The 20,855-nt window shown below is 38.8% G+C and overlaps 1 protein-coding gene across 3 annotated transcripts in view; it reads right to left on the bottom strand.

Moving 5' to 3' along the window:
* Window positions 1-582: 582 nt before the first annotated feature.
* Window positions 583-20,855, bottom strand: part of RIPK2 (receptor interacting serine/threonine kinase 2) — a 35,181-nt gene continuing 14,908 nt past the window's right edge. For 2 of the 3 annotated variants that reach the window (XM_075213755.1, XM_075213758.1), the window contains exons 4-12: window positions 19,552-19,703; window positions 15,634-15,683; window positions 14,788-14,949; window positions 11,909-11,988; window positions 11,498-11,590; window positions 8,922-8,999; window positions 7,677-7,731; window positions 6,536-6,622; window positions 583-2,210 (exon numbers count right to left, since the gene is read on the bottom strand). In XM_075213755.1, coding sequence (XP_075069856.1) covers window positions 1,915-2,210; window positions 6,536-6,622; window positions 7,677-7,731; window positions 8,922-8,999; window positions 11,498-11,590; window positions 11,909-11,988; window positions 14,788-14,949; window positions 15,634-15,683; window positions 19,552-19,703 — 1,053 coding nt within the window. In that variant the 3' untranslated portion in view covers window positions 583-1,914. The remainder of the gene's footprint in view (window positions 2,211-6,535; window positions 6,623-7,676; window positions 7,732-8,921; window positions 9,000-11,497; window positions 11,591-11,908; window positions 11,989-14,787; window positions 14,950-15,633; window positions 15,684-19,551; window positions 19,704-20,855) is intronic. The other variant, XM_075213756.1, reaches the window with a different exon arrangement.

Here is a 20,855-nt window from a genome sequence, read left to right as displayed (position 1 = left end):
AGGGACTGATGTGAGTGAGTTCTCTGTACAGCGCTGCGGAATCAGTGGCGCTATATAAATAAATGGTGATGATGATGATGAAACCATTTCCATGCTGAGCAACTTCCATTGCAAAATCACATAATTCGTTACAATATATGTCGTTGTGTGTATTTCATACACATAAAATAAAATAAAAAAATCTATATAAAACATCAATGCTTGAGAAATAAGGAAAATGTGTTTTTGGTACAAAAGAGACGTCGCTGATACTTTGGAAAATCACTTCTAAGAAACAAATACAGAAATATAGATACAAGAAACGGTAATACTGCAAAATGTAGATTATATACAGTAAACTCACTGAATTCCAGTTACAAACTGGCCATTTTGTACTCATGATTAATATTAAGACATTGGGTTGTAAAGTATGTAGGGAAGAATTTACTTTTGTATTCTTTTTTGAGAAAGCATGTCTGTAAAAATACTTTAATGACTTCAGCAGAAATTATATATAATATATATGTATACTTATGTATATTAGACCAAGTTATATTAATCAGCAGGTAAAAATAAGTAATTAAAAAAATTAACATTTCAACATCTTGTCATTATTATTTATATTTATTTAACCACACACCCACATAAAAATTATAATCTTTACATAATGATTTTTATTAATTTACAAATACATATATATATATTTATATTAGAACTCTTGAATAGAACCTAGAAGAACACAGCCCTTTAGAACCACAGTAGACCAAAAATGTAAATGTTTAGATATGAACCATGAAGGTAAAATGAATTGATTACTAATAACCTGACATCAAACTGCAACTATATTAAAAAACAGTGTCTTGATCTGATGCAGGTCAAAAAGCTGATAATGCAGTCATCCAAATTAATATGGTATCATTTCCACAGCCCATGTTTACAACGCAACCAACAAAATCCGGTCATTTTTGACAATCAAGTATGCAAAACTGTCAGCCACTCTCTGCCTGCTCTGTTAGAAAATAACCTCCTTCCTAACAGTGTAATCTGCTGCAGAGAAGTGAGCGAGAGCACAGTGGACATATTTAGTACAAACACACCAGATATTTTATGTATATTATACCGCTTTCATACTGCCGCCCTGGCAATATCCCGGGTTTTTCAAGCCGGGTTTTTGCCGGGGCTCGGAGCGTCCCAGCTCAGAAACACCATTCATACTGCACCTCGGACCCGGGAATTTCCCGGGTTGACCCCATTCATACTGCACAAGTCTGTGCCCTGGCAATTTGTGGAAGTCATCACCAGAGCAGTTTTCATTGGCTGAAAAATGGTGATGTCATTGAAAGGTGACTGGTTTTTTTCTCTATAACAAACCTATGACTTAATTGCTCAATTGTGCACACTCTGTGCTCTGGTAGCTACACAGTTAACACTTCACACACTGGTATCTAAGGGGTCAACCCAGCCAAGCAATCTATCTCTTCTAAACAGACAGTGAATTTGTTTAGAGCAATAAGAACAGTTCTTATTAACTGTTAGATTTAATATAGAGACAGGCAGACAGCCAATCAGCTTGTTTTCTGTGCAACCCGGGTTGCACCATTCATAGTGCAGGCATCCCGGGTCCGACCCGGGAATTACCCCTCGATAAATCCCGGGTTGAAGACCCGGGTTTTTAGACCCGGGATTTTTGACTTGTACCATTCATACTGCACCAAGACCCGGGTCGTTTGAGCTCACCCCGGCAAAAACCCGGGATTTTGGTGCAGTATGAATGGGGTATAAGTCAGCTGTGTAATACATAGGTTTGGATAGGTATTAATGTCATATAGTGGCTCTACTTTCAGTTTAATAGACAATACCATATGCAAGTACAAATGTAACACATATTTTCACATTTAAAATCAGAAAAAAAACAAAAGATATTTGCAAATTCGGTCATATTTCTGGAAAAGGCTGGAGGTCATTTTGCCTGTTATCTTTCAGTTTATGCACAATGATCCTGGCAAAAACTTCTCCTTGCATGTCGCACGTGTCAATCAGCTGTCTGACTTTTGCGCTCCGTGTGCTCTTTGATTTTATCAGTTCATAATCTTCCCTGAAAATGACCATGTTTGAGATGAGAGCATCGAGGGACTGATTCAGGCAGGCATCGGTCATCTGCTGTACTATTTGATCTCGCTTGCGTTGAATCCACATCAGTGCTGAAGAAGGAGACTCCTGCACAGGACCTGCTATGTTAAATGATGACACCCAGTGTTAAATAGATAAAAGGTAGGGTATTTGCAGACAGCAAACAGAAATAAAATTGCTGTATTGTTATACATTTATTTGTTCCACTATTGAGTACTGATGTCACCATCATGACAAAGTATGAACAAAAAATTAAAGTAATATACAATAAAAAAAAGAGTAATAGTATCAAGTTACACAATTCTATAATAATTATATTATTCCAGCTGAACATTTTATATATTTTTGTTGTATTTTTTGTTGCACTTAGTTAAGTGTTTAGTTATTTTTTTACCTACCTATTTAAAAAACTATTAACCATAGCAACAAACCAGATGTTTTCATTTTCTAAACTGTTGACAGAATCTGGTTGATATGGGCAAAACCACCTTTTCTACCTACTAGAACACTTGAGAAATGTCCACTAGAGTATATTGAGGAAATAAAAATAAGCAGTATGTATTTTAATAGTATAATGCAAAACATAACATTTTCTTAAAAAGCAACAGTTTCATAACTACAACCTATCATTTCATTGTAAAAAATAGCACTGAAACTGCATGATAATTGTTTTATAAATCTTTAGTGTTTTAGTAGAGTTTTCTGGTTTACAAAAGTCTATGGGCCTGATTCATTAAGGATCTTAACTTAAGAAACTTCTTATTTCAGTCTCCTGGACAAAACCATGTTACAATGCAAGGGGTGCAAATGAGTGTTCTGTTTTGCACATAAGTTAAATACTGACTGTTTTTTCATGTAGCACACAAATACCTGATAGCTTATTTGTACACCTGAAAAAATAGTCAGTATTTAACTTATGTGCAAAACAGAACACTTATTTGCACCCCTTGCATTGTAACATGGTTTTGTCCAGGAGACTGAAATAAGAAGTTTCTTGAGTTAAGATTCTTAATGAATCAGGCCCTATATTTGGATTTATTTTACTGGCATTAACACATACATTTACTGAATGACTAACTTTTTAAACCACAATCTCATAGGCCATGTTGTAAATTTGGTTAATAGCTGGAGAGTCACAGTCAGACTTTTTGGGGTAACTTTATCAAGCTGCGGGTTTGAATAAGTGGAGATGATGCCTATAGCAGTAAGTTGGACACATTTACCTTGACAGGTAGGGACTGCGGATGGAGCCTCACTCTGACAATAATGCACTGCCCTTCTGTAAATGGGGGCAATTGTGCTTTAGGTCCACTTTCTGCTCTATAGGGATAATGAAGAGTTGGTAGCAAAATGGGAGTAACAGATAAATAGGATTCTTCTGCCCATATGCAGAGTCGCCCACAACTGGAGATACGTCCACCCCCACATCAGCAGGATATGCCCCTGGCTTACATCAAGTCATCACCATCAGCGACCATTTCCACCACCATATGTGTGTAAATGCAGGACTGCACAAGCAGTATTTGTGTAAATATGCCTTCACTGTCCCCGGGACACGTTGAACGTCCCTTCCCTATCCCACTCCACCTAGAGCCATTTCACGCAAGATACTTTACTCACACTGGTGCACGTCCCACTCGGCATCAGACCCCTTGTGTGTTTGGCTTTACTAGAAGCACCAGTAATGGACGCCCCGAATCTGCCAAGTGTCAAAATATTTGTATTCACCCGGTCAGTCAGCAATGAAACAGGTTTGGGCTCATCAGCTCTGGTTTTGCCAATCATAAATAAACAATATTAAAGGGAATTTATAAATATGTGTTTGCATCAATTACAAATATTATTATTTGAATCATGTTTCAAATTATATTTTTTTTTACCCCCCCCCACTAATTTTGAGTGGAATTGTGATATTGAACTGTGAGGGGCGTCCTAGTGGCAACCGACACCAGACTACACAGCCTGGGCTGTTTACACACAATTAACAGATAGACAGCAACCGTGTGACTCCCTGTCATAGCATAAAACAGTCTAACCTGTTCAGCATCATGCTCAGTCCTCTAGGGGAGGTCAGAAGAGATCATTGGGCCCCCTCACATAGAAAGTATTGGTTCAATGCTGAATAGCACTAGGGCCCCTCCTGGTGCCCCTGGCTGCTTTACTAGCAGAATGAATACACTTAAAATTAGTGTCAACCTATTGTGGCACTATAAGAGCCAGCATGCCGACAACCTGTTGTAGTTCTACAACCGCCAGCTTGAATATGAGTAGTGGCATAGTAGTGCTACAATGCCACAATACTGACCAATAAAAGTTGACTACTACAAAATAAAACAGTCACCCAATAATATATATGTGTGTGTGTGTGTGTGTGTGTGTGTGTGTGTGTGTGTGTGTGTGTGTGTGTGTGTGTGTGTGTGTGTGTGTGTGTGTGTGTGTGTGTGTGTGTGTGTGTGTGTATATTAGGGAATTTAGACTGTACGCCCCAATGGGGCAGGGACTGATGTGAGTGAGTTCTCTGTACAGCGCTGTGGAATTAGTGGTGCTATATAAATAAATGGTGATGATGATGAATATATATATATATATATATATATATATATATATATATATATATACACACATATATATACATACACACATACATACAGACAGAGAGAGATCTATATATAGATGGATACAATATATATCTATATCTATATATATATATATATATATATATATATATATATATATATATATATATATATATATATATATATATATATATATATAGATATATATATTAAACCTTGCATCCGAAGTGTGGCATTTGCGATCCACAGCTTGAAACATTCCGTCCTTATGAGGCCCATGGTCAATTACCCATCCAAAGGAGAATCTTTCCTAGAAGTTCCTCTCCACAGATCACTTTACACGACAGGGGGGCTTCCCACATTCAGATGCTGTAATGTCGTTTAGACCGTACTGCACATGAATCATTTTTAAGTAGTTAGCTCCAATATCCTCGTTACATTTCTGCCGAGGCAGTTCTACTATTTATGAGCAGGTCCTCCTTACACAGTGTCTTCTCCTCACAGTACATTTTCATTCTGCCACTATAGTTTAGGTTAGAAGCCTTTGAGCCACCTTACATGTTCTCATCCGTACGTGCCTACTTTTCATGTGACAAGTGTATGAGGGGGCGTGACGACACCATTGCCCCGCCTCCACCACGACCCAGGAGGAGGACTACTCTTCCGGGAGTCCGGCGGGACTCCCAAAAATTTGGGAACCTCCTGGAAATTGCGGGAGAACAGGCAAGCATGCTCTTACTTCATCAGTCATTTGCAATTTATTATTATAGGAATTTTTAACTACCATCACTTGTAGTGCGATTTTCAAACACAAACAGCATTATTTATTAATCACATTGCATTTGATATGTGGTGGTTTTAAAATGACGGAAAAAGCATACAGTATAGAACGATCCAAACGTGGTTTGTGGCAAGTTGCTGGTTTGCAAACCCAAACATCATGCAAATCCCCCTGGTTACTGATGCATCCAATTTTTAACAATATGTATGTGCTGAAGTATTTTTGTATGGATTTTTGTTTTGCTTTCTAATATTGATATATTTGTCTCTAACATTATTATTAAACTAATTTGTTGCGTTAGAAATTAATTTCAAAGGGAAATTAAATATTCCACATTCCATACAGTTGGAGCAGAGTGTAGTGTAATGCATGGTGCACCATCAAGGCAAGCTCCCCAGTGACAGACCTCTGATTAGGTTAGCTTTGAACAGCTTGGTCTAATAGTCTTTGGCAATGCCATTGTGCGCTGTTCACTGCAATAAACTTTGTTCCATCTGTAGTAATTGTATGTCAATCAAGTGCACCTTTCTTATAGATTAAGTAACGATAAGTCGAGTCAGCTGGGAATTATAATGCTGTAACTATTTGGAAATGTACACGAATACCTCTCACAGTGAATTGCAATTGCTTCCCCATGAGGCTTTTAGTTATTAGAAAGCACATAATTGTTACATTTGACTAAAACCTGAATACATAAGATCTTAAAACATGATTATAGCACCAATTTGATTAAGTGTTTACAACCCCACCTGAAAAGGTAGCAATGACAGTTCATATCTGTGTAGCAATGAATAATACTTTTACTCCATAAACATATTAGTAGGTTAATTGGCTGCTATTAAATTGGTCTTAGACTCTCTTTCTGTCAGTGTGTGTGTGTGTGTGTGTGTGTGTGTTAGGGAATTTAGACTGTAAGCTCCAATGGGGCAGGGACTGATGTGAATGAGTTCTCTGTACAGCGCTGTGGAATTAGTGGCGCTATATAAATAGCTGCTGATGTTATAAAGAGAAATAATAACAATGAGCATGTAGAAATATTCATACCATACTCATATTATTGTATACTTACATATACTAGGGACATAGTCCACTAATTCTTTTAATCCGTTCATGGAATCACTTGTCCAGCTCGGTGTGAATTCTGGGATCTCTTTGTCTGCAACAGAAAACAGGCAAAGGTTGACAATGCTTTTGTCTTGTTTATTGCCATAAATATATGAATAACGTTAAATAGATGAATATGTTTATAAATGTAAAGTAATACAAAGTAAAATAAAATAATAAGAAATAAGCTTGATACAGAAAAACAAATATAGTATAACAGAAATAAATATAAATGGATCTGTTCACTCATTTTATCACAGTGTGGAACCAGTGCAGCTGTTCAGACCAATCAGTGCTGACACATGTCATATACAGAGGTCATTCTTCAATGCGCCTGCCGACATAGACCTCGCAATGGGAACAGATCTACGCCTTTGTTGGGTCTAGTCTTCTTAGATCAAATCACTCAATTGGGTAAATTTGTCAACCCTTCTAAAACAGAAAAGTGGAGGTGTTGCCCCTAACAGCCAATCACCTTTAATCTATCATTTATCTAGTACATTTTAGAAAATGATAGTTTCCGAATCTGATTGGTTGCTATGGTCAACAACTCCACTTATCTGTTTTAGAAGGGTTGAAAATCTACCACAATACATATGATTTAGGTATGGATATATAGGATATACAAGGGAATGCAATATACAAAGTGGGAAAAAAGCTTCTGAGCATTCAGTTATCTAAAAAAAATATTGATCGGATTTTATTTCAGTCCACAAAATGTATTGGTAACGCGTTACTTATATAAAATCTTTTTACAAACTGTGAGCAGGTGTTTCACAAGCTTGTAACAATAGGTCCATTGAGATGGCTGTTCGATGACAAACCGGCACTGACTGACCTTGAGAAACATAGAAATTGACGGCAGATAAGAACCACTTGGTCCATCTAGTCTGCCCAATTTTTAACCTATGGTGACCTCCAACCCTATTTCATCATTATTTCTTTTCAAGGATATCCTTACGTCTATTCCAAACATGTTGAAATTGCTCTACTGTATTAGCCTCTACCACCTCTGATGGGACTATCCCACTTATTCACTACCCTTTATGTGAAGTTTGCTAATCCCGTGGACCTTTAATTTGATATAATCATTCTAAGGTACATACCTTCACAACAACACTGAGGTTTGAGACAAGAAGCAGAAGAAATTAAGCTGTTCCCCTAATACACACAAATAAAGCAAAAGTACAATTACTTGAGGAAAAATGAATTTGACAATCTTTCTAAAATGCAGTAACACTTTATCTGTTTATAATATAGAACCAGTGTGGCAGCACTGCTAATCACACATGCAAATAGAATAATGCCAGTGAGTATGAGGGCATAAAGTATCACTCGCTGGTAGGGTAAAAAACTCACCCTAACCAAAGAGCCATTCTGGGGTGTGTGTGAGTGGGAGAACCAATCAGCAGCCTGCTTCTGATCAGTCCGCCCACTCACCCTCTTCAGTGAAAGTTTGCAGCGTTGAACAGGTGCCATGCGCAACTGTCACTGGTGTGCATCAATGAAAGGGTAATTTATGGATAGGGAAGGAGGTGAAGGCGTGGCCTAGCGCCATCAGAGTAATGGGCACTCCCCTGGGGTGTGGCCACGCCACATGATGACACAGCATTATTATCTTATCTTTTACTGAGCACTCCCACAACTGATGCAGCATTGGTTACCTTGGAATATAATATATCTTTAAGCATATATTCAGCCAATTGCTGCTACTGCTAAATCGTATGTCTGAAGTTCGTTCTAAGTTTGATAATAGAGAGATCCAGCCCTTCCTCTTTTGGCTTCTACTACAAAACCCGTTGCCATGGTCCATACTGTCCACTGCAGCCTCCTGCAGCTTTGTAGCAATGGTGCCTGTTGTTATTGGCAATAAATTGGTCAGGGCTAGGAGCTCATTAACTTATTTAGCCCAAACATTAACGCAAAAACAGAAATCCTCACAGTATCCCTAATTTGGGATTACCAGATCAGTGATGTAATTCTAGACACATGAGAAATAAGCATGCTGCATAGGTGATTGGCTTTCATGCATGACCACAGTTTTTACTATGCAGGTATGCCACATGGATGTGAAATTATTGCAATTAAGCGATGCATGATGGATGCTTCTTGTATGTCCACATTTACATGGCTCAGTTGGAATGTCTTTACATACACACACAGAAAGGGTATTTATGACTTCAACACGGCAAATAGAATAGGCAGGATTCTCTGGCAGTCGGTACAGGAAAAGTTTCCTGTACCGGAAGCGGGGGGGTGATACCGTACTCCAGTGAACCACATGGAACGCCAGCCTTCATTAAGACTGATTAGTCACAGTAAACACAGAATGTTGCATATTATAAACATACACTTTGTGTGTCGTTTACAGACAAATTTGATGAAGTTCTCCAAACAGGCATTGGTAAATCCTGTGTGCCACTTGTTATCTGAAAAAAGAAGACATGTAATTACTTAACAATATTATGCTATAGATTCTCAGCTACTGATTTTGAAAACAAAGTTTCAATTTAGAATTTTTAAGAGTTAACCGAAGATATTTTAGGTTCATTCATCTTAGGAATACAAAAACTGCTCTTGAAAGATTACGAAGGCCATAAAGTTTATATACAGCTAGTTAAATTCAGTTTTTGTCTCCATGCTAGTATTATGAAAGAAATGGCATCTAGGCATGGGTATACAATGATCATATTCCGATTTTCCCACAGCCGTATCCTGTGCTGAATTAAATGAATTACACTAAAATAAAATACAAAAAACACACTGTACTTGAATTACACACTAGGGGCCTGATTCATTAAGGATCTTAACTTGAGAAACTTCTTATTTCAGTCTCCTGGACAAAATCATGTTACAATGCAAGGGGTGCAAATTAGTATTCTGTTTTGCACATAAGATAAATACTGACTGTTTTTTCATGTAGCACACAAATACTTGATAGCTTATTTGTACACTAAAATTTGAAGTTGATATTTGTGTGCTACAGTCAGTATTTAACTTATGTGCAAAACAGAATGCTAATTTGCACCCCTTGCATTGTAACATGGTTTTGTCCAGGAGACTGAAATAAGAAGTTTCTCAAGTTAAGATCCTTAATGAATCAGGCCCTAAGGCCTCATTTAGCGTTAGGAATAAATCCAGCCAGAGGGTGTAACATTTTCACCCGGACAAACCATGTTGTAATGCAAAAGGGGCAAATGCAAATTTTAACTTTTTGATTTTTTTTTGCACGCAACGAAAATATTGTCTCTTTTTCATGTAACACACAAATACCAGACAGCTTTATTTTTAGCCGGCAATCTAAAGTTAGGATAGAACGTGCCCCCTCCCAACCTTACATTTCTCCACACATTTTAAATTTTTCACCCCTGCAGGCCAACATGGTTTTGCCTGTATTTACTCAGAACTAGAAGTGCAGGAACCACCCACGTATTGTTTCTCAACCCAGTTTGACAAATCAGTACAAAAATGAGAACATTTATCGGAATTACTTAAATTTTTGATGGAATTTGAAAAAAGCAAACCATCTACTTTCACATATGTGCAAACTGGTTCGAATGTGTTTAAACTTCAATTGACAAAATTTAACTGTTTTCATTGGCGATGGCACATCTCAATCGTGAACTTCAAACACAGTAGTGTGCGCAGTTAGAATAAAAAATATACTGTTAACATAAAACAAAATATTGTTAATATGTTAAAATATTTTTTTTAACGATTTTAAAATTTTATTTAAATGTTTAAAAATAAAACTTTTGAAAAAAATACAAATTTTAGCATGCACAGCAAATGCAATCCTCGAACGTGATAGTTGAACTTCGAACATCAAACTGAAAGCGAGCTTTCTAACTATAAATTCTAGAGATGCTCACTGACCCCCATGAACTGGTTTTGGATCTGGATAAGCTTCGTGTTTTAGTTTTGGTTTTGGCAAAACCGCCCTCGTGTGTTTTGGTTTTGGATTATTTTAGAAAATGCTAAAATATGCTAAAATCACATAATTTTGCTCTTTTTTGTTCCTACATTATTATTAACCTCAATAGCACCAATTTCAAGTCATTTGCAGTCAATTTAGACCACCCCACAGGTCACAATATTATTTTCATACACTTTCAGACAAATACTGCAGCGACCTGGCTGGATAGTAAGCGACAGAGCAATGACACAAACACACGGCAGTTCCTACCACATCTAGGACACATTGGCACACAGCAGTGGCAGAAAAGAAAAATGGGGGTCCGCCCTCCCTCCCACCCCTCGCTATGTTGGATCTTAAAAAGGAATTAAAAACTTGCGAGATCCGACGTCGTCACAATGACATTTTGCCTCGTTTTCGATTCCGAGGGCGCATGACAATACCGAGCCGGCTCGGTTCGGTACTGGGATCCCCTAAATTCAGGTGTGTTCAGTTCTCCGAGGAACCGAGCCGGAGCATCTCTAATAAATTCGTATTGGGATGAATTGGCGTTTGTACCTCGAACATGTTCGTGGCTGTGAACTGTTGAAATTCGATCAGATTAGAACTGATTAGGGCATCTCTATTCCTGTAAAGGAGACCCTAAATTGCCTTTCTTGCTGTTTATATCACAAGCTAGCAGAAGATAACAGCGCCTGGTTGCATGTATACAGATTGAGCAAGACTTATTTAGATGAAAGGTGCAATCGGAAGCCTCCCAAAATGAGTACTTTATTGCGCTATTTACCCAAAGCTCCACCTTTACTCACAGGCAGTTATGCCTTACACAATGTGTGCTGTGTTCACCCCTATAGCAGACCTCAAAATAGAAATCTACAAAATTACAAGAGAACCTCTACTGGTAATGGGGCACTTTACTCCAATGACCCCTCCTGCTACTGGAGCCACGTGGAACTCCAGTCATTATCAAGACTGTTGTCAATCATACTGAACACAGAATTATGAACATACATTAAGTTTGTCAGGTATTGCTAAATTTGATGAACTTCTCCAGTCCTGCACGGGTACACTTGGTGTGGAGCTGCAGGTCATATTGCTTCTTGTCTGAAAAACAAAGAGATAGCATATTACTTAACAAAACCATAATATAGACACTCAACTATTGAGTGGAAAAAAAAGTTTAATTAGTGGAATAAAAGGCTTAACCTAATATATTTTAGGTGTGTTCACTTTAGTAACCTAACAACTGCTTGATAGATGACTAGGGCTGTAAAGTTTATACACCTTATTGTCTTATTCTACTTTTCTATTTGTTAAATTCAGTTATTGCTCAAAGTTACATTATTAATGAAATAGCATCTTGGTATAGGTATAAGATGTCAGTACTTTCACATAAAATACATGTAGAAAGAGATTACTTGCCTTCTTAATTTTCAGTATCCCTTCAAGTATTGAAATTTCATCATAATTATTGATCACTGGTTCCAGATCCAACAAACATTCTAGTGAAAGGGACAAACAAAATGTATTTACAGGCGTTGGTAAAATACAGCAGACAGTTCTTAATAATATGGTGGTTAGCACTTCTGCCTCACAGCGCTGGGGTTATGAGTTCAATTCAATTCCATTAAATTCCATGGCCTTATCTGTGAGGAGTCTGTATGTTCTCCCCGTGTTTGCGTGGGTTTCCTCCGGGTGCTCCAGTTTCCTCCCACACTCCAAATACATACTAGTAGTTTAATTGGCTGCTATCAAAATTGACCCTAGTGTCTGTCTGTCTGTGTGTTAGGGAATTTAGACTCTAAGCCCCAATGGGGCAGGGACTGATGTGAATGAGTTCTCTGTATAGCGCTGCGGAATCAGTGGCGCTATATAAATAAATGGTGATGATGATGATGGTGCAAATAGAAACCAGTCAGACATCAGCTGTGTTCAGTCGGGTGCAGCTAGATTAGTGAAGACAAATGTCTCTTTGGTTGGTATGAATTAATTGGATCATGTTAGTAATGGGCACTTATTTTGTGCTGAACCAAAACTTAATTTGCAGGCTATGGGCCTGATTCAGAGTGAGATGTACACCTGTTTGCATAGCGTAGCTTTGCGGTTTCTTAGAAAACTCATCTGTGCCTATTCAGTGCGACTTTTTGGTACTTACAACTTCTGAAGCAAGAAGAGACGTGACAGCGTGTTCTAACGTAGACAATGTGCAGTAAGGGCGTTGCGTACGGAATCAGACTGGGACATAGTTGCAGATACGGCTAATAAAGTGGTTTTATTTGCAAGTGGTCAGGGGCAGGGGTAAATAGTTGATGATGATGATAACCCAAACTAGCAGATCGCTTGTAATTAGAGATTTGCGAATGATTTGCAGATATTTATTGAAATGTTAGTAGTCTCTTGACCATAGATTATGTTTTGCGGATCGTATTGTAGATAAAAAATTGGGGGTTTTCTTGTACACAAGTCGGGAAGTTGCTAGTGCTGCATTAGCTAGATTAATTCAAATTTAAATTATGTTTGATAGCAAATGCGTTTGTAACATAAAATAAAAGGTTTCTGTACATGTTCGCAAGTTGGACATAAATGTCTGAGAAGTGTCTGTTGTCTAGTGGACGTATCTGCTCTTCATTCAGACCTGGACGCTTCTTCAACTCTGAATACGCCATAGATACGCATATACTTTGACTAAGTTGCCCCTACATTTGCGTTCCACAATGAATCAGGCCCTATGTGCCTACCAAAACAGAACGGTTCATAAATGCATGTGGCGAAATGTGGAGTGAGTTCATATTGCACAGGATGCTGGGTAGACCTGCGTGTACATAGACACTTCTCACTACAGCGGGATAGGCACAGTTATACTTTTATTAGTGCAACTATACTTAAGAGCTGCAAAAAATAGTCTTTGTTTTGCAGGCTGAGATATTTGAATGGGCTGTCAGGGTAAGAGGTTTCACATTTACAAAGGCGTTCTTTGTTAGTAGTGAACACATTTAAGGTGGTGAAAAACAAAAAAAATAACTTTATAAGTACAATGCTTGATTATGTAACAGACGAGGCACAAAGTGCATAAAATTAAAATTTTATGCTTAAACCAGTATATTTCCAAAACAAAATTGCATGAATATAATTGACAATTGCTATAAAGGCAATTCTTTACACATCAATGAGAATGAAATGGGTAGTATATTAGAAGTAAAATAGAAAATGTTTAAATGACAAAAAGTGGTGGGACTAATAAAGTCAGGTCCATTTCAGTCCCATTTACACCATTAAAAATAGATAATGCATATTGGATACACAGATGCCCCAAACCCATGTGTGAGTGAATCTTTGTATGAGTAGATCTGTGAAAGAGGTATAATTGTGCATACATATAGCTGGTAGCTATGTGGCTTTATAACTAGTATAAAGTAATGGTCTTTAACAGCTTTTCTGTCTCCAATCTTGCCGGAGAAAACAACCGTATGACCAGTTATGTGACATGCTACATTAAACAGAATATGGACAACCATGGAGTTAAAAGATATTGAGGCTGTGCAAAGTTGGTCGCAAAATGGGCGTAAATATTTCTTAAAATAAGTGTGCGCAAAAATAGCCACCAATATGCAGAGCCATACACATCTTATCCGGCTCCGTATCAGCAGCATGTGCGCATGACCATACTTGCCAACTCTCCCGGAATATCCGGGAGACTCCCGCATTTTGCGAGAGTCTCCCGGACTCCCGGGTGAGTGTGGCAATCTGCCGAATTCTGCTCACTTCCCTAGGAAGTGCCCCACTTCCTAGTAAAGGGATTCCTGGGGAATCGCTGTGTTTGGCCCCGCCCCCTGCTATCAAATGACGCGTTTTGCGTCATGACGTCACAGGGGCGGGTCCAAAATGACGTGCATTTTGGAGCCCCCGTCACGCCCACTTCCATGACAGGCTCCCGGAAACCAACTATTCAAAGTTGGTAAGTATGCGCATGACCTATGCCAAGTTATCATCAACAGTGTGTATTTGTAGCTGCCCTCTGGCAGGTGCAAAATATATACCTCCTAGCAGGCATATATATGCGTTTCTGCAGATCCGCATTTGCATGAACACCCCTTTACTGCACTCGGCTTGCATTTACATGCCTCATACCTCCCCCATTCCTCCTTTCCAGCCGTAAGTAGTCGTAGGTGTCAGATTCCAAGCTTACATATGTGTGCGTTTGCTTTCTTCACATACACAGAGCTAATTCTTAGACCCAGTTGCACTTTAACCTTATTCTTATCAAAAAAGGAGGCAGTCGGTTCTCTACTCGCTGTACTTACTTAGAAAAGCTGGTCTGTTGTCTGGATCACTGGCCCACCCGCTCTGCATTAATGACATAAATAAGTCCCGGTGGGGAATGTCGGAGGGCAAGCTTTCTTCACTAGTGTCTGGTCTTCTTCCGTTCGCCACACTGAACATGATCTGCATTGGGTTTATGGCTCCTGGTAAAATAATCATCAGGAAAAAATGTTAATAAACTGAATACACCACCCGGCCTTTTGGTTCCTCCTCTAAAATAAATAAAACTCACAGAGCAGGCCTGTCCGACTGGTGGCTCCCCAGTGCTTTCTTATGGCACACACCTTCTCTTTTAACTTTAATAGTATTATATAACATTCTTTGTATTTGACCTATGAACTAATGGTAGAACTCACAGGTGGGGAGATGGCCATGGGGCCAAGAATTGTGGGGGGCCCAGTCATACTGGTACATCAACTGCAGGGGGCTGATGTTCTGCTCTTCAGAACTGCTGGACACTCCCCCAGGGTGTGGCCATGTCCCAAGTGAGACATGGCCATGCCCTCCATTGTGCCGTGACCACGCCCCTTCCATACCCATGTGCACTATGTCCCAATTACCAAAGATGGGAGGCATAATAATGTAATGTAAAAAACCCCTACCTTTTGGTAATTGGGCAAAATTAATATTTCTATACAGCTGTAAAGAAGATATATACCTATAACTAAAATAACACTATAACAACCCTCTTCCCCATACTTGCTGAACCCCCAGGGTTCTGTGACCCCTGCCATTTAAGGAAGCCTACAAATCAAATATATTAGTAAATCTACATTTGTATTAGTCAAATACAAAGTACAGTTTATGAAGTCCTGCACAATAGATACCTTCATATGGCTGTTTTCTTGATAGCACTTCCCACATAATAATGGCATAGCTAGAATATAAAACATATTGTTTGTATCAGTTACATACAACAGCACAATATCTAAATGTGACAAAGTTACAGTAATATAATAACTCTGATAAACCCACATTAGACATTGCAGGGTGGGATGTGGTTTGTAGGTATGGGATATGGATTAATCACTTCCAAAAGTCTAATTCTTTGTCATAGCAGTTATAATATCAGCATTGTGACAATCTGTAGGACATAATAACAAATTAGGGGATTTAGCGACCTTACACCACTGTACCTGACTTTCCACCTAAAACAAAATACCTTGGTCCTCATGCTTAGTTGGATGCATATTGGGCGTAAATTCCACTCAAAAAAAGCTGCACCTAAAAATAGCTTATTTATTCCCTTACGCTCATAGGCATGTCCAGAGGCAATCAGGTATACGTCACACTTACATCACACTTACATACACCTACACACAACAAGGTTATAAGCACAAGGAAAGTTTGTTAACATTTGTTTTGATAGTGAGAAAACATTCACTATTAGGCATAATATAATAAAGTAAGCATAATACTCTTTCACGCATACACATGAAAGTATCCTGGCACCCATTTTCTTTTTAATATTACACTGAAGCCCTGCCCAACCAGGGCTCTGAGACAGAGGTGTAGGAAGGAGGGGGAGCCTGGGGAGGACCATGGGGCCCTGATCTGGGTGGCCCAGGACCAACTATGTGTTCTGCTGTGGATCAGTGATTCATTCATCTTGCCTTACCCTCATCCCATATTCCCCCCTTGTCCTCTTCTTTGCTTTGAGCCTTAATCTTTCCTGTCCACTCTACCCCTTTCCTCCGCTGTACTCATGTGACTGGTGCTGAGACCACATGGAAGGCTGACAGATGAGTTTGCCTCCCGTAGAAATGGCAGCTGTGACAGCATAAAAGAATTGTTGTCTTGGAAGGGCATTAATATAATGTGGTTCTGGTGTGGGGGTATTAATGTTATGTGGTGTAGGGTATTAATGTTATCTGGGGACTCTTTATAAATGTGGGGGCTTTAAGGAGGTTATTATAGTTATGTGGATGCTCTTTATTAAATACTGAAGTTGGTTTGGATCACTAATGTGACACTGTGAGGGCTATTAATGTAATGTGGGGTTGGTGGAGCTATTAATATACTGTACTGTGCTATTAATGCAATGTGGAATCTCATTATAGGCTATTTATGAAATGTAATTGCTGTTAATTTAATGTCTGAACTAATTTGGGGGTAGGATGCCTAATCATTAAACGTAAATGCTATTAATTTAATGTAGGGGCTTGTCGTGGGGATGTGGATAAGAAGGCATAATTATTAAACATGGTTGATATTAATTTAATATGGAGTCTCTGTGGGGGAGGGAGGTTTAGAATGTCCACTTGTTGCTTGGCTTTCCAGAAAATGCATAATAATTATAATTGTTTCAAACAGGATGCCAATATTCTAGGATCCAGCAAAGCAGCAACAGAGGTAAAGTAACCATCAGCAGCAATTAGTGAAGTTGCAAAAACCAACAGAGAGAGCAGTGCAATTTGCCAACTGTCGCATTTTGGTTGGAGCAATCCTGATTTTTGGGGACTCTCTTGCACTGCTACAACTTTGTCCCAACTACAGGTACAGTTGCGAGGTATGACCCACTTCACGCTGCTCTGCACCAAACCACCCCCCTGTCGGCGGATATACTTTCCAATGTAGCACATAGCAGATAGACCATGCACTTGTGTTGCATCGCCCCTATGTCACTGTTATTATGTGATGAGCTCCTCCAATCAGGGCTCAGCACACGCTCCTCTGAAGGTCTGAAGGACTAATTCTGATTGACACACAATGAGCACATGGAATGGGCATCTATAACTGACTGTAATCAGCCACTAGGACTATATGATCTGCAGAGACAGTAAGTAGCCTGTAAGTAATGGTAGGTAGAGCATGTTTAATAACACTTGATGGGGGAGCACTTTGGTTTAGTCAGTATTATATACACTACGGCCCTCCAGTTGTTGTGGAACAAGCCCTACCGTGCCTGGTATGCTGGAACTTGTTGCTCAACAACAGCTGGAGCACGCTGGGAGTGGGCGAGAGGGGATTTCCTTTTGGGAATATGAAGCTAGGTAAAGTGGGACTGTAGGGACCAGGGGTCAGCAAGAAATTCATTTCTGTTCTATCTGTAACTTGAATGCCTTTTGCAGTAGAATTAAAGTATCCAAAATAAAGCAGCGGTAAAGGAATTTTATCATTATTCTCCTCCTTATTCCTTTTTGGGTCATCTGATTCTCTGTTATATGGGGTGGGCGTGCAGTCTATGTTTATGAATATGTGGGTGTACTGGGGTCATGAACATGTGGGTGTACTGGGGTCACCAGCACATAGGGTCTACCTGCTATTGAGAACAGAATAATCTTGCACTGGGGTCAACAGAGTATGATCTGAACTGTACTGGAGCCAGCAGAGCAAGGCCTGTATTTTGTCTGCATTGATCAGAACAGGCTCTGCACATCACTTGTTTTACCATAACACATACACAAAGTGAATATTCAGTATACAGATGTAGTATATATATGTGTGTGTGTATATATATATATATATATATATATATATATATATATATATATATATATATATATATATATATATATTTATTTTTAGTACATTTTACAACAGTAAGTACAGCATAACTGGATACAGATTGGTCAGTTGAGCCAGGCACACATGACATTAGGGAATTGCACTTTAGGAAATGTAAGATAGCAGATGTAGACATATGTAAGGCATCGAGAGGAGTAAACATAGCTGTGCTTAAACAATGTTGTAAATGGAGAAAGTGATAGGGGGTGGGAAGAGAAGATAGAGGAAAAAAAGAAGAGAATGGAATTTAAAGGGGAAGTCACTGTTCGCTATGGCGTCTATGTGTAGGAGTGAGCAGTACAAACGTTGCGCCAGCTATGTAAGAATGATCAGAACGCCAAGGGTGGAGGGGAACCGTGGTATTTGGTCCAAGGATCCCAGACCCGAGTGAAGGGGACAGGACTGTGTTGTAGGATGCCTGTGATGTATGGTAGACCTGCCATATGTGGTTGATCAGATGTAGCATATTTATATCAGACAAATGGAATTTATCTGATAGAAATATGATATTGTCCTTTCATTAGAGTTTTACCTTTGTTTAGTTATAAGATGCTTTTTGGGTTAACGTATACTGTATGCTTTGGCTGCTATAAAAAATTTACCCTAGTCACTCTCTCTCTCTCTGTGTCTGTGTTGGGGAATTTAGGCTGTAAGCTCCAATGGGGCAGGGACTGATGTGAGTGAGTTCTCTGTACAGTGCTGCGGAATCAGTGGCGCTATATAAATAAATGGTGATGATGACGATGCTTACTGACCCTTTAAAAAAATGCTAACACTTTATTTGATCTTAAATGTTACAGATTAGCTAAATATTATAGGACCTATGTACTAAGGAAAATATGGAGGAAATTGTGATATATTTCCCCACTTTCCTCCATGATTGCCTCCTCTCTGTTCCTTCACTCAGCCATCAGCCAGAGGGGTAATGCTCAGTGGACCTACAGCACGCATGGATGGTGATGAGATCTATCATTGTCACGGTGCGAGTACGCTGCTACCTCCCTCCACTCTACACAACAAAATCCACATCAGAGCAGCGCTGTATGTAAGAAACAATTATTACATATTACACCAAAAAGGGCTCTACGTAAGCCATAAAAAAAAGACTTATGAAACAGATTGAAAGGTTTACATTTTCAGAGTAAACATATAGTATGGGCATTTATTATTAGAATAGCATAAGCAAGAATAAGTTTAATAAGTTAAGTTTTTTATTATTAAAATGGTTACAAAAATACCTGTACATATCATGTTTAACACTTCCTCGGCTGTTTTTAATGCTTGGTTCATACACCTCGGGGGGCATGTAAATAATAGTTCCCCCTGGTGGATTTTGATCGCTGAAAGATTGTGACAATAAGCGCCATTTAGAGAGCCCAAAATCAGCAATCTGAAATAAAAACATGCATCTGATTTACAACCAACATACATATAATCCTCATTATTCTAGTGTTTAATTGATATGCCATATATTCCTCATGGAATGGGCTGCAGCACTTTCATTTTTTGCACAAAAACTTAGTGAGTCAGACTAATTGAGTAAATGTAACAAAAGATATCATGAAATAAGACCCAATTGCTATGCAAGGCGTTTGAAGAGCTCCAGTGGACTTGCACATATTAGAAATGCCAAAACAAAACATTAAGAAAAAGTAGGTCTTTATGTTCATGTTTTTAAGGACTTGAACAATTGTGCTGCTGCTCTGACAATTAGTCTTAAAGCTAATTTTAAGCTGCTCAGACATGCAGTAATTTGGCTGTTTGGCATGACCTTTGAACTAGATCAGTGTGCAATTAAGACACCCAAGTGTAGCAATTTGTGTTGATGTGGTTGTTCAGGTGTCATGCTAAACCACACACACATAGTGCTGTAGGAGTTATTGTTCAACCAAATTTCTATAATGCGGGATCAATTGAATTCCGTCACATTGGATTTTGATCAGATATAAGGAGCCCGCACATAATACAATTTATTGGTCAATTAAATCTGGTGGTTTTGAGTAGGTATGATGAGCCAACACATATTATTGGTCGATTTGTGTGACTTGACCAAACTGATCAAACGAGATCTTATCACATGCAAACAGCTGTCTGTCTGACAGGTCCAACTTTCCACTTTCCTTATGTCCATTGTGCTGGAGAGAGTGCCGAAATAAACATTCTCTATGTTTAACAGGCCCTCAGTGTGGACAATCCCTGTAAGATACATATAATGGGTCTTGAACACAGCATTTATTACTCATAGTCCATTGTTTTAACATTACCATCACCCAAACAATGTTTGTGTAGACTGAGAGTGTATTTAGCATAGAGATATATCATACAAGTAGTATATGACTGCCCATGTTTGTTTTATGTCCATTCTTTACAATGTTCTTTCCAGCCATTCTAGTACTGTAGCTGCCCCGATTCTTAGCCAGATTGAGGTTAATGGAAATGGAAGCTCATTAATTACTTTAAAAAAAAGCAAGTTTGATGTATGATCATATAGAAATGTGTTTGATCTATTTGCGCCAATTGTATAGGAGCCTCACATCACTAT

This window comes from Mixophyes fleayi, chromosome 5 (genome assembly GCF_038048845.1).
Source record: "Mixophyes fleayi isolate aMixFle1 chromosome 5, aMixFle1.hap1, whole genome shotgun sequence".
Lineage (NCBI taxonomy): Eukaryota > Metazoa > Chordata > Amphibia > Anura > Limnodynastidae > Mixophyes > Mixophyes fleayi.
This window is presented reverse-complemented; position numbering and strand designations above follow the sequence as displayed.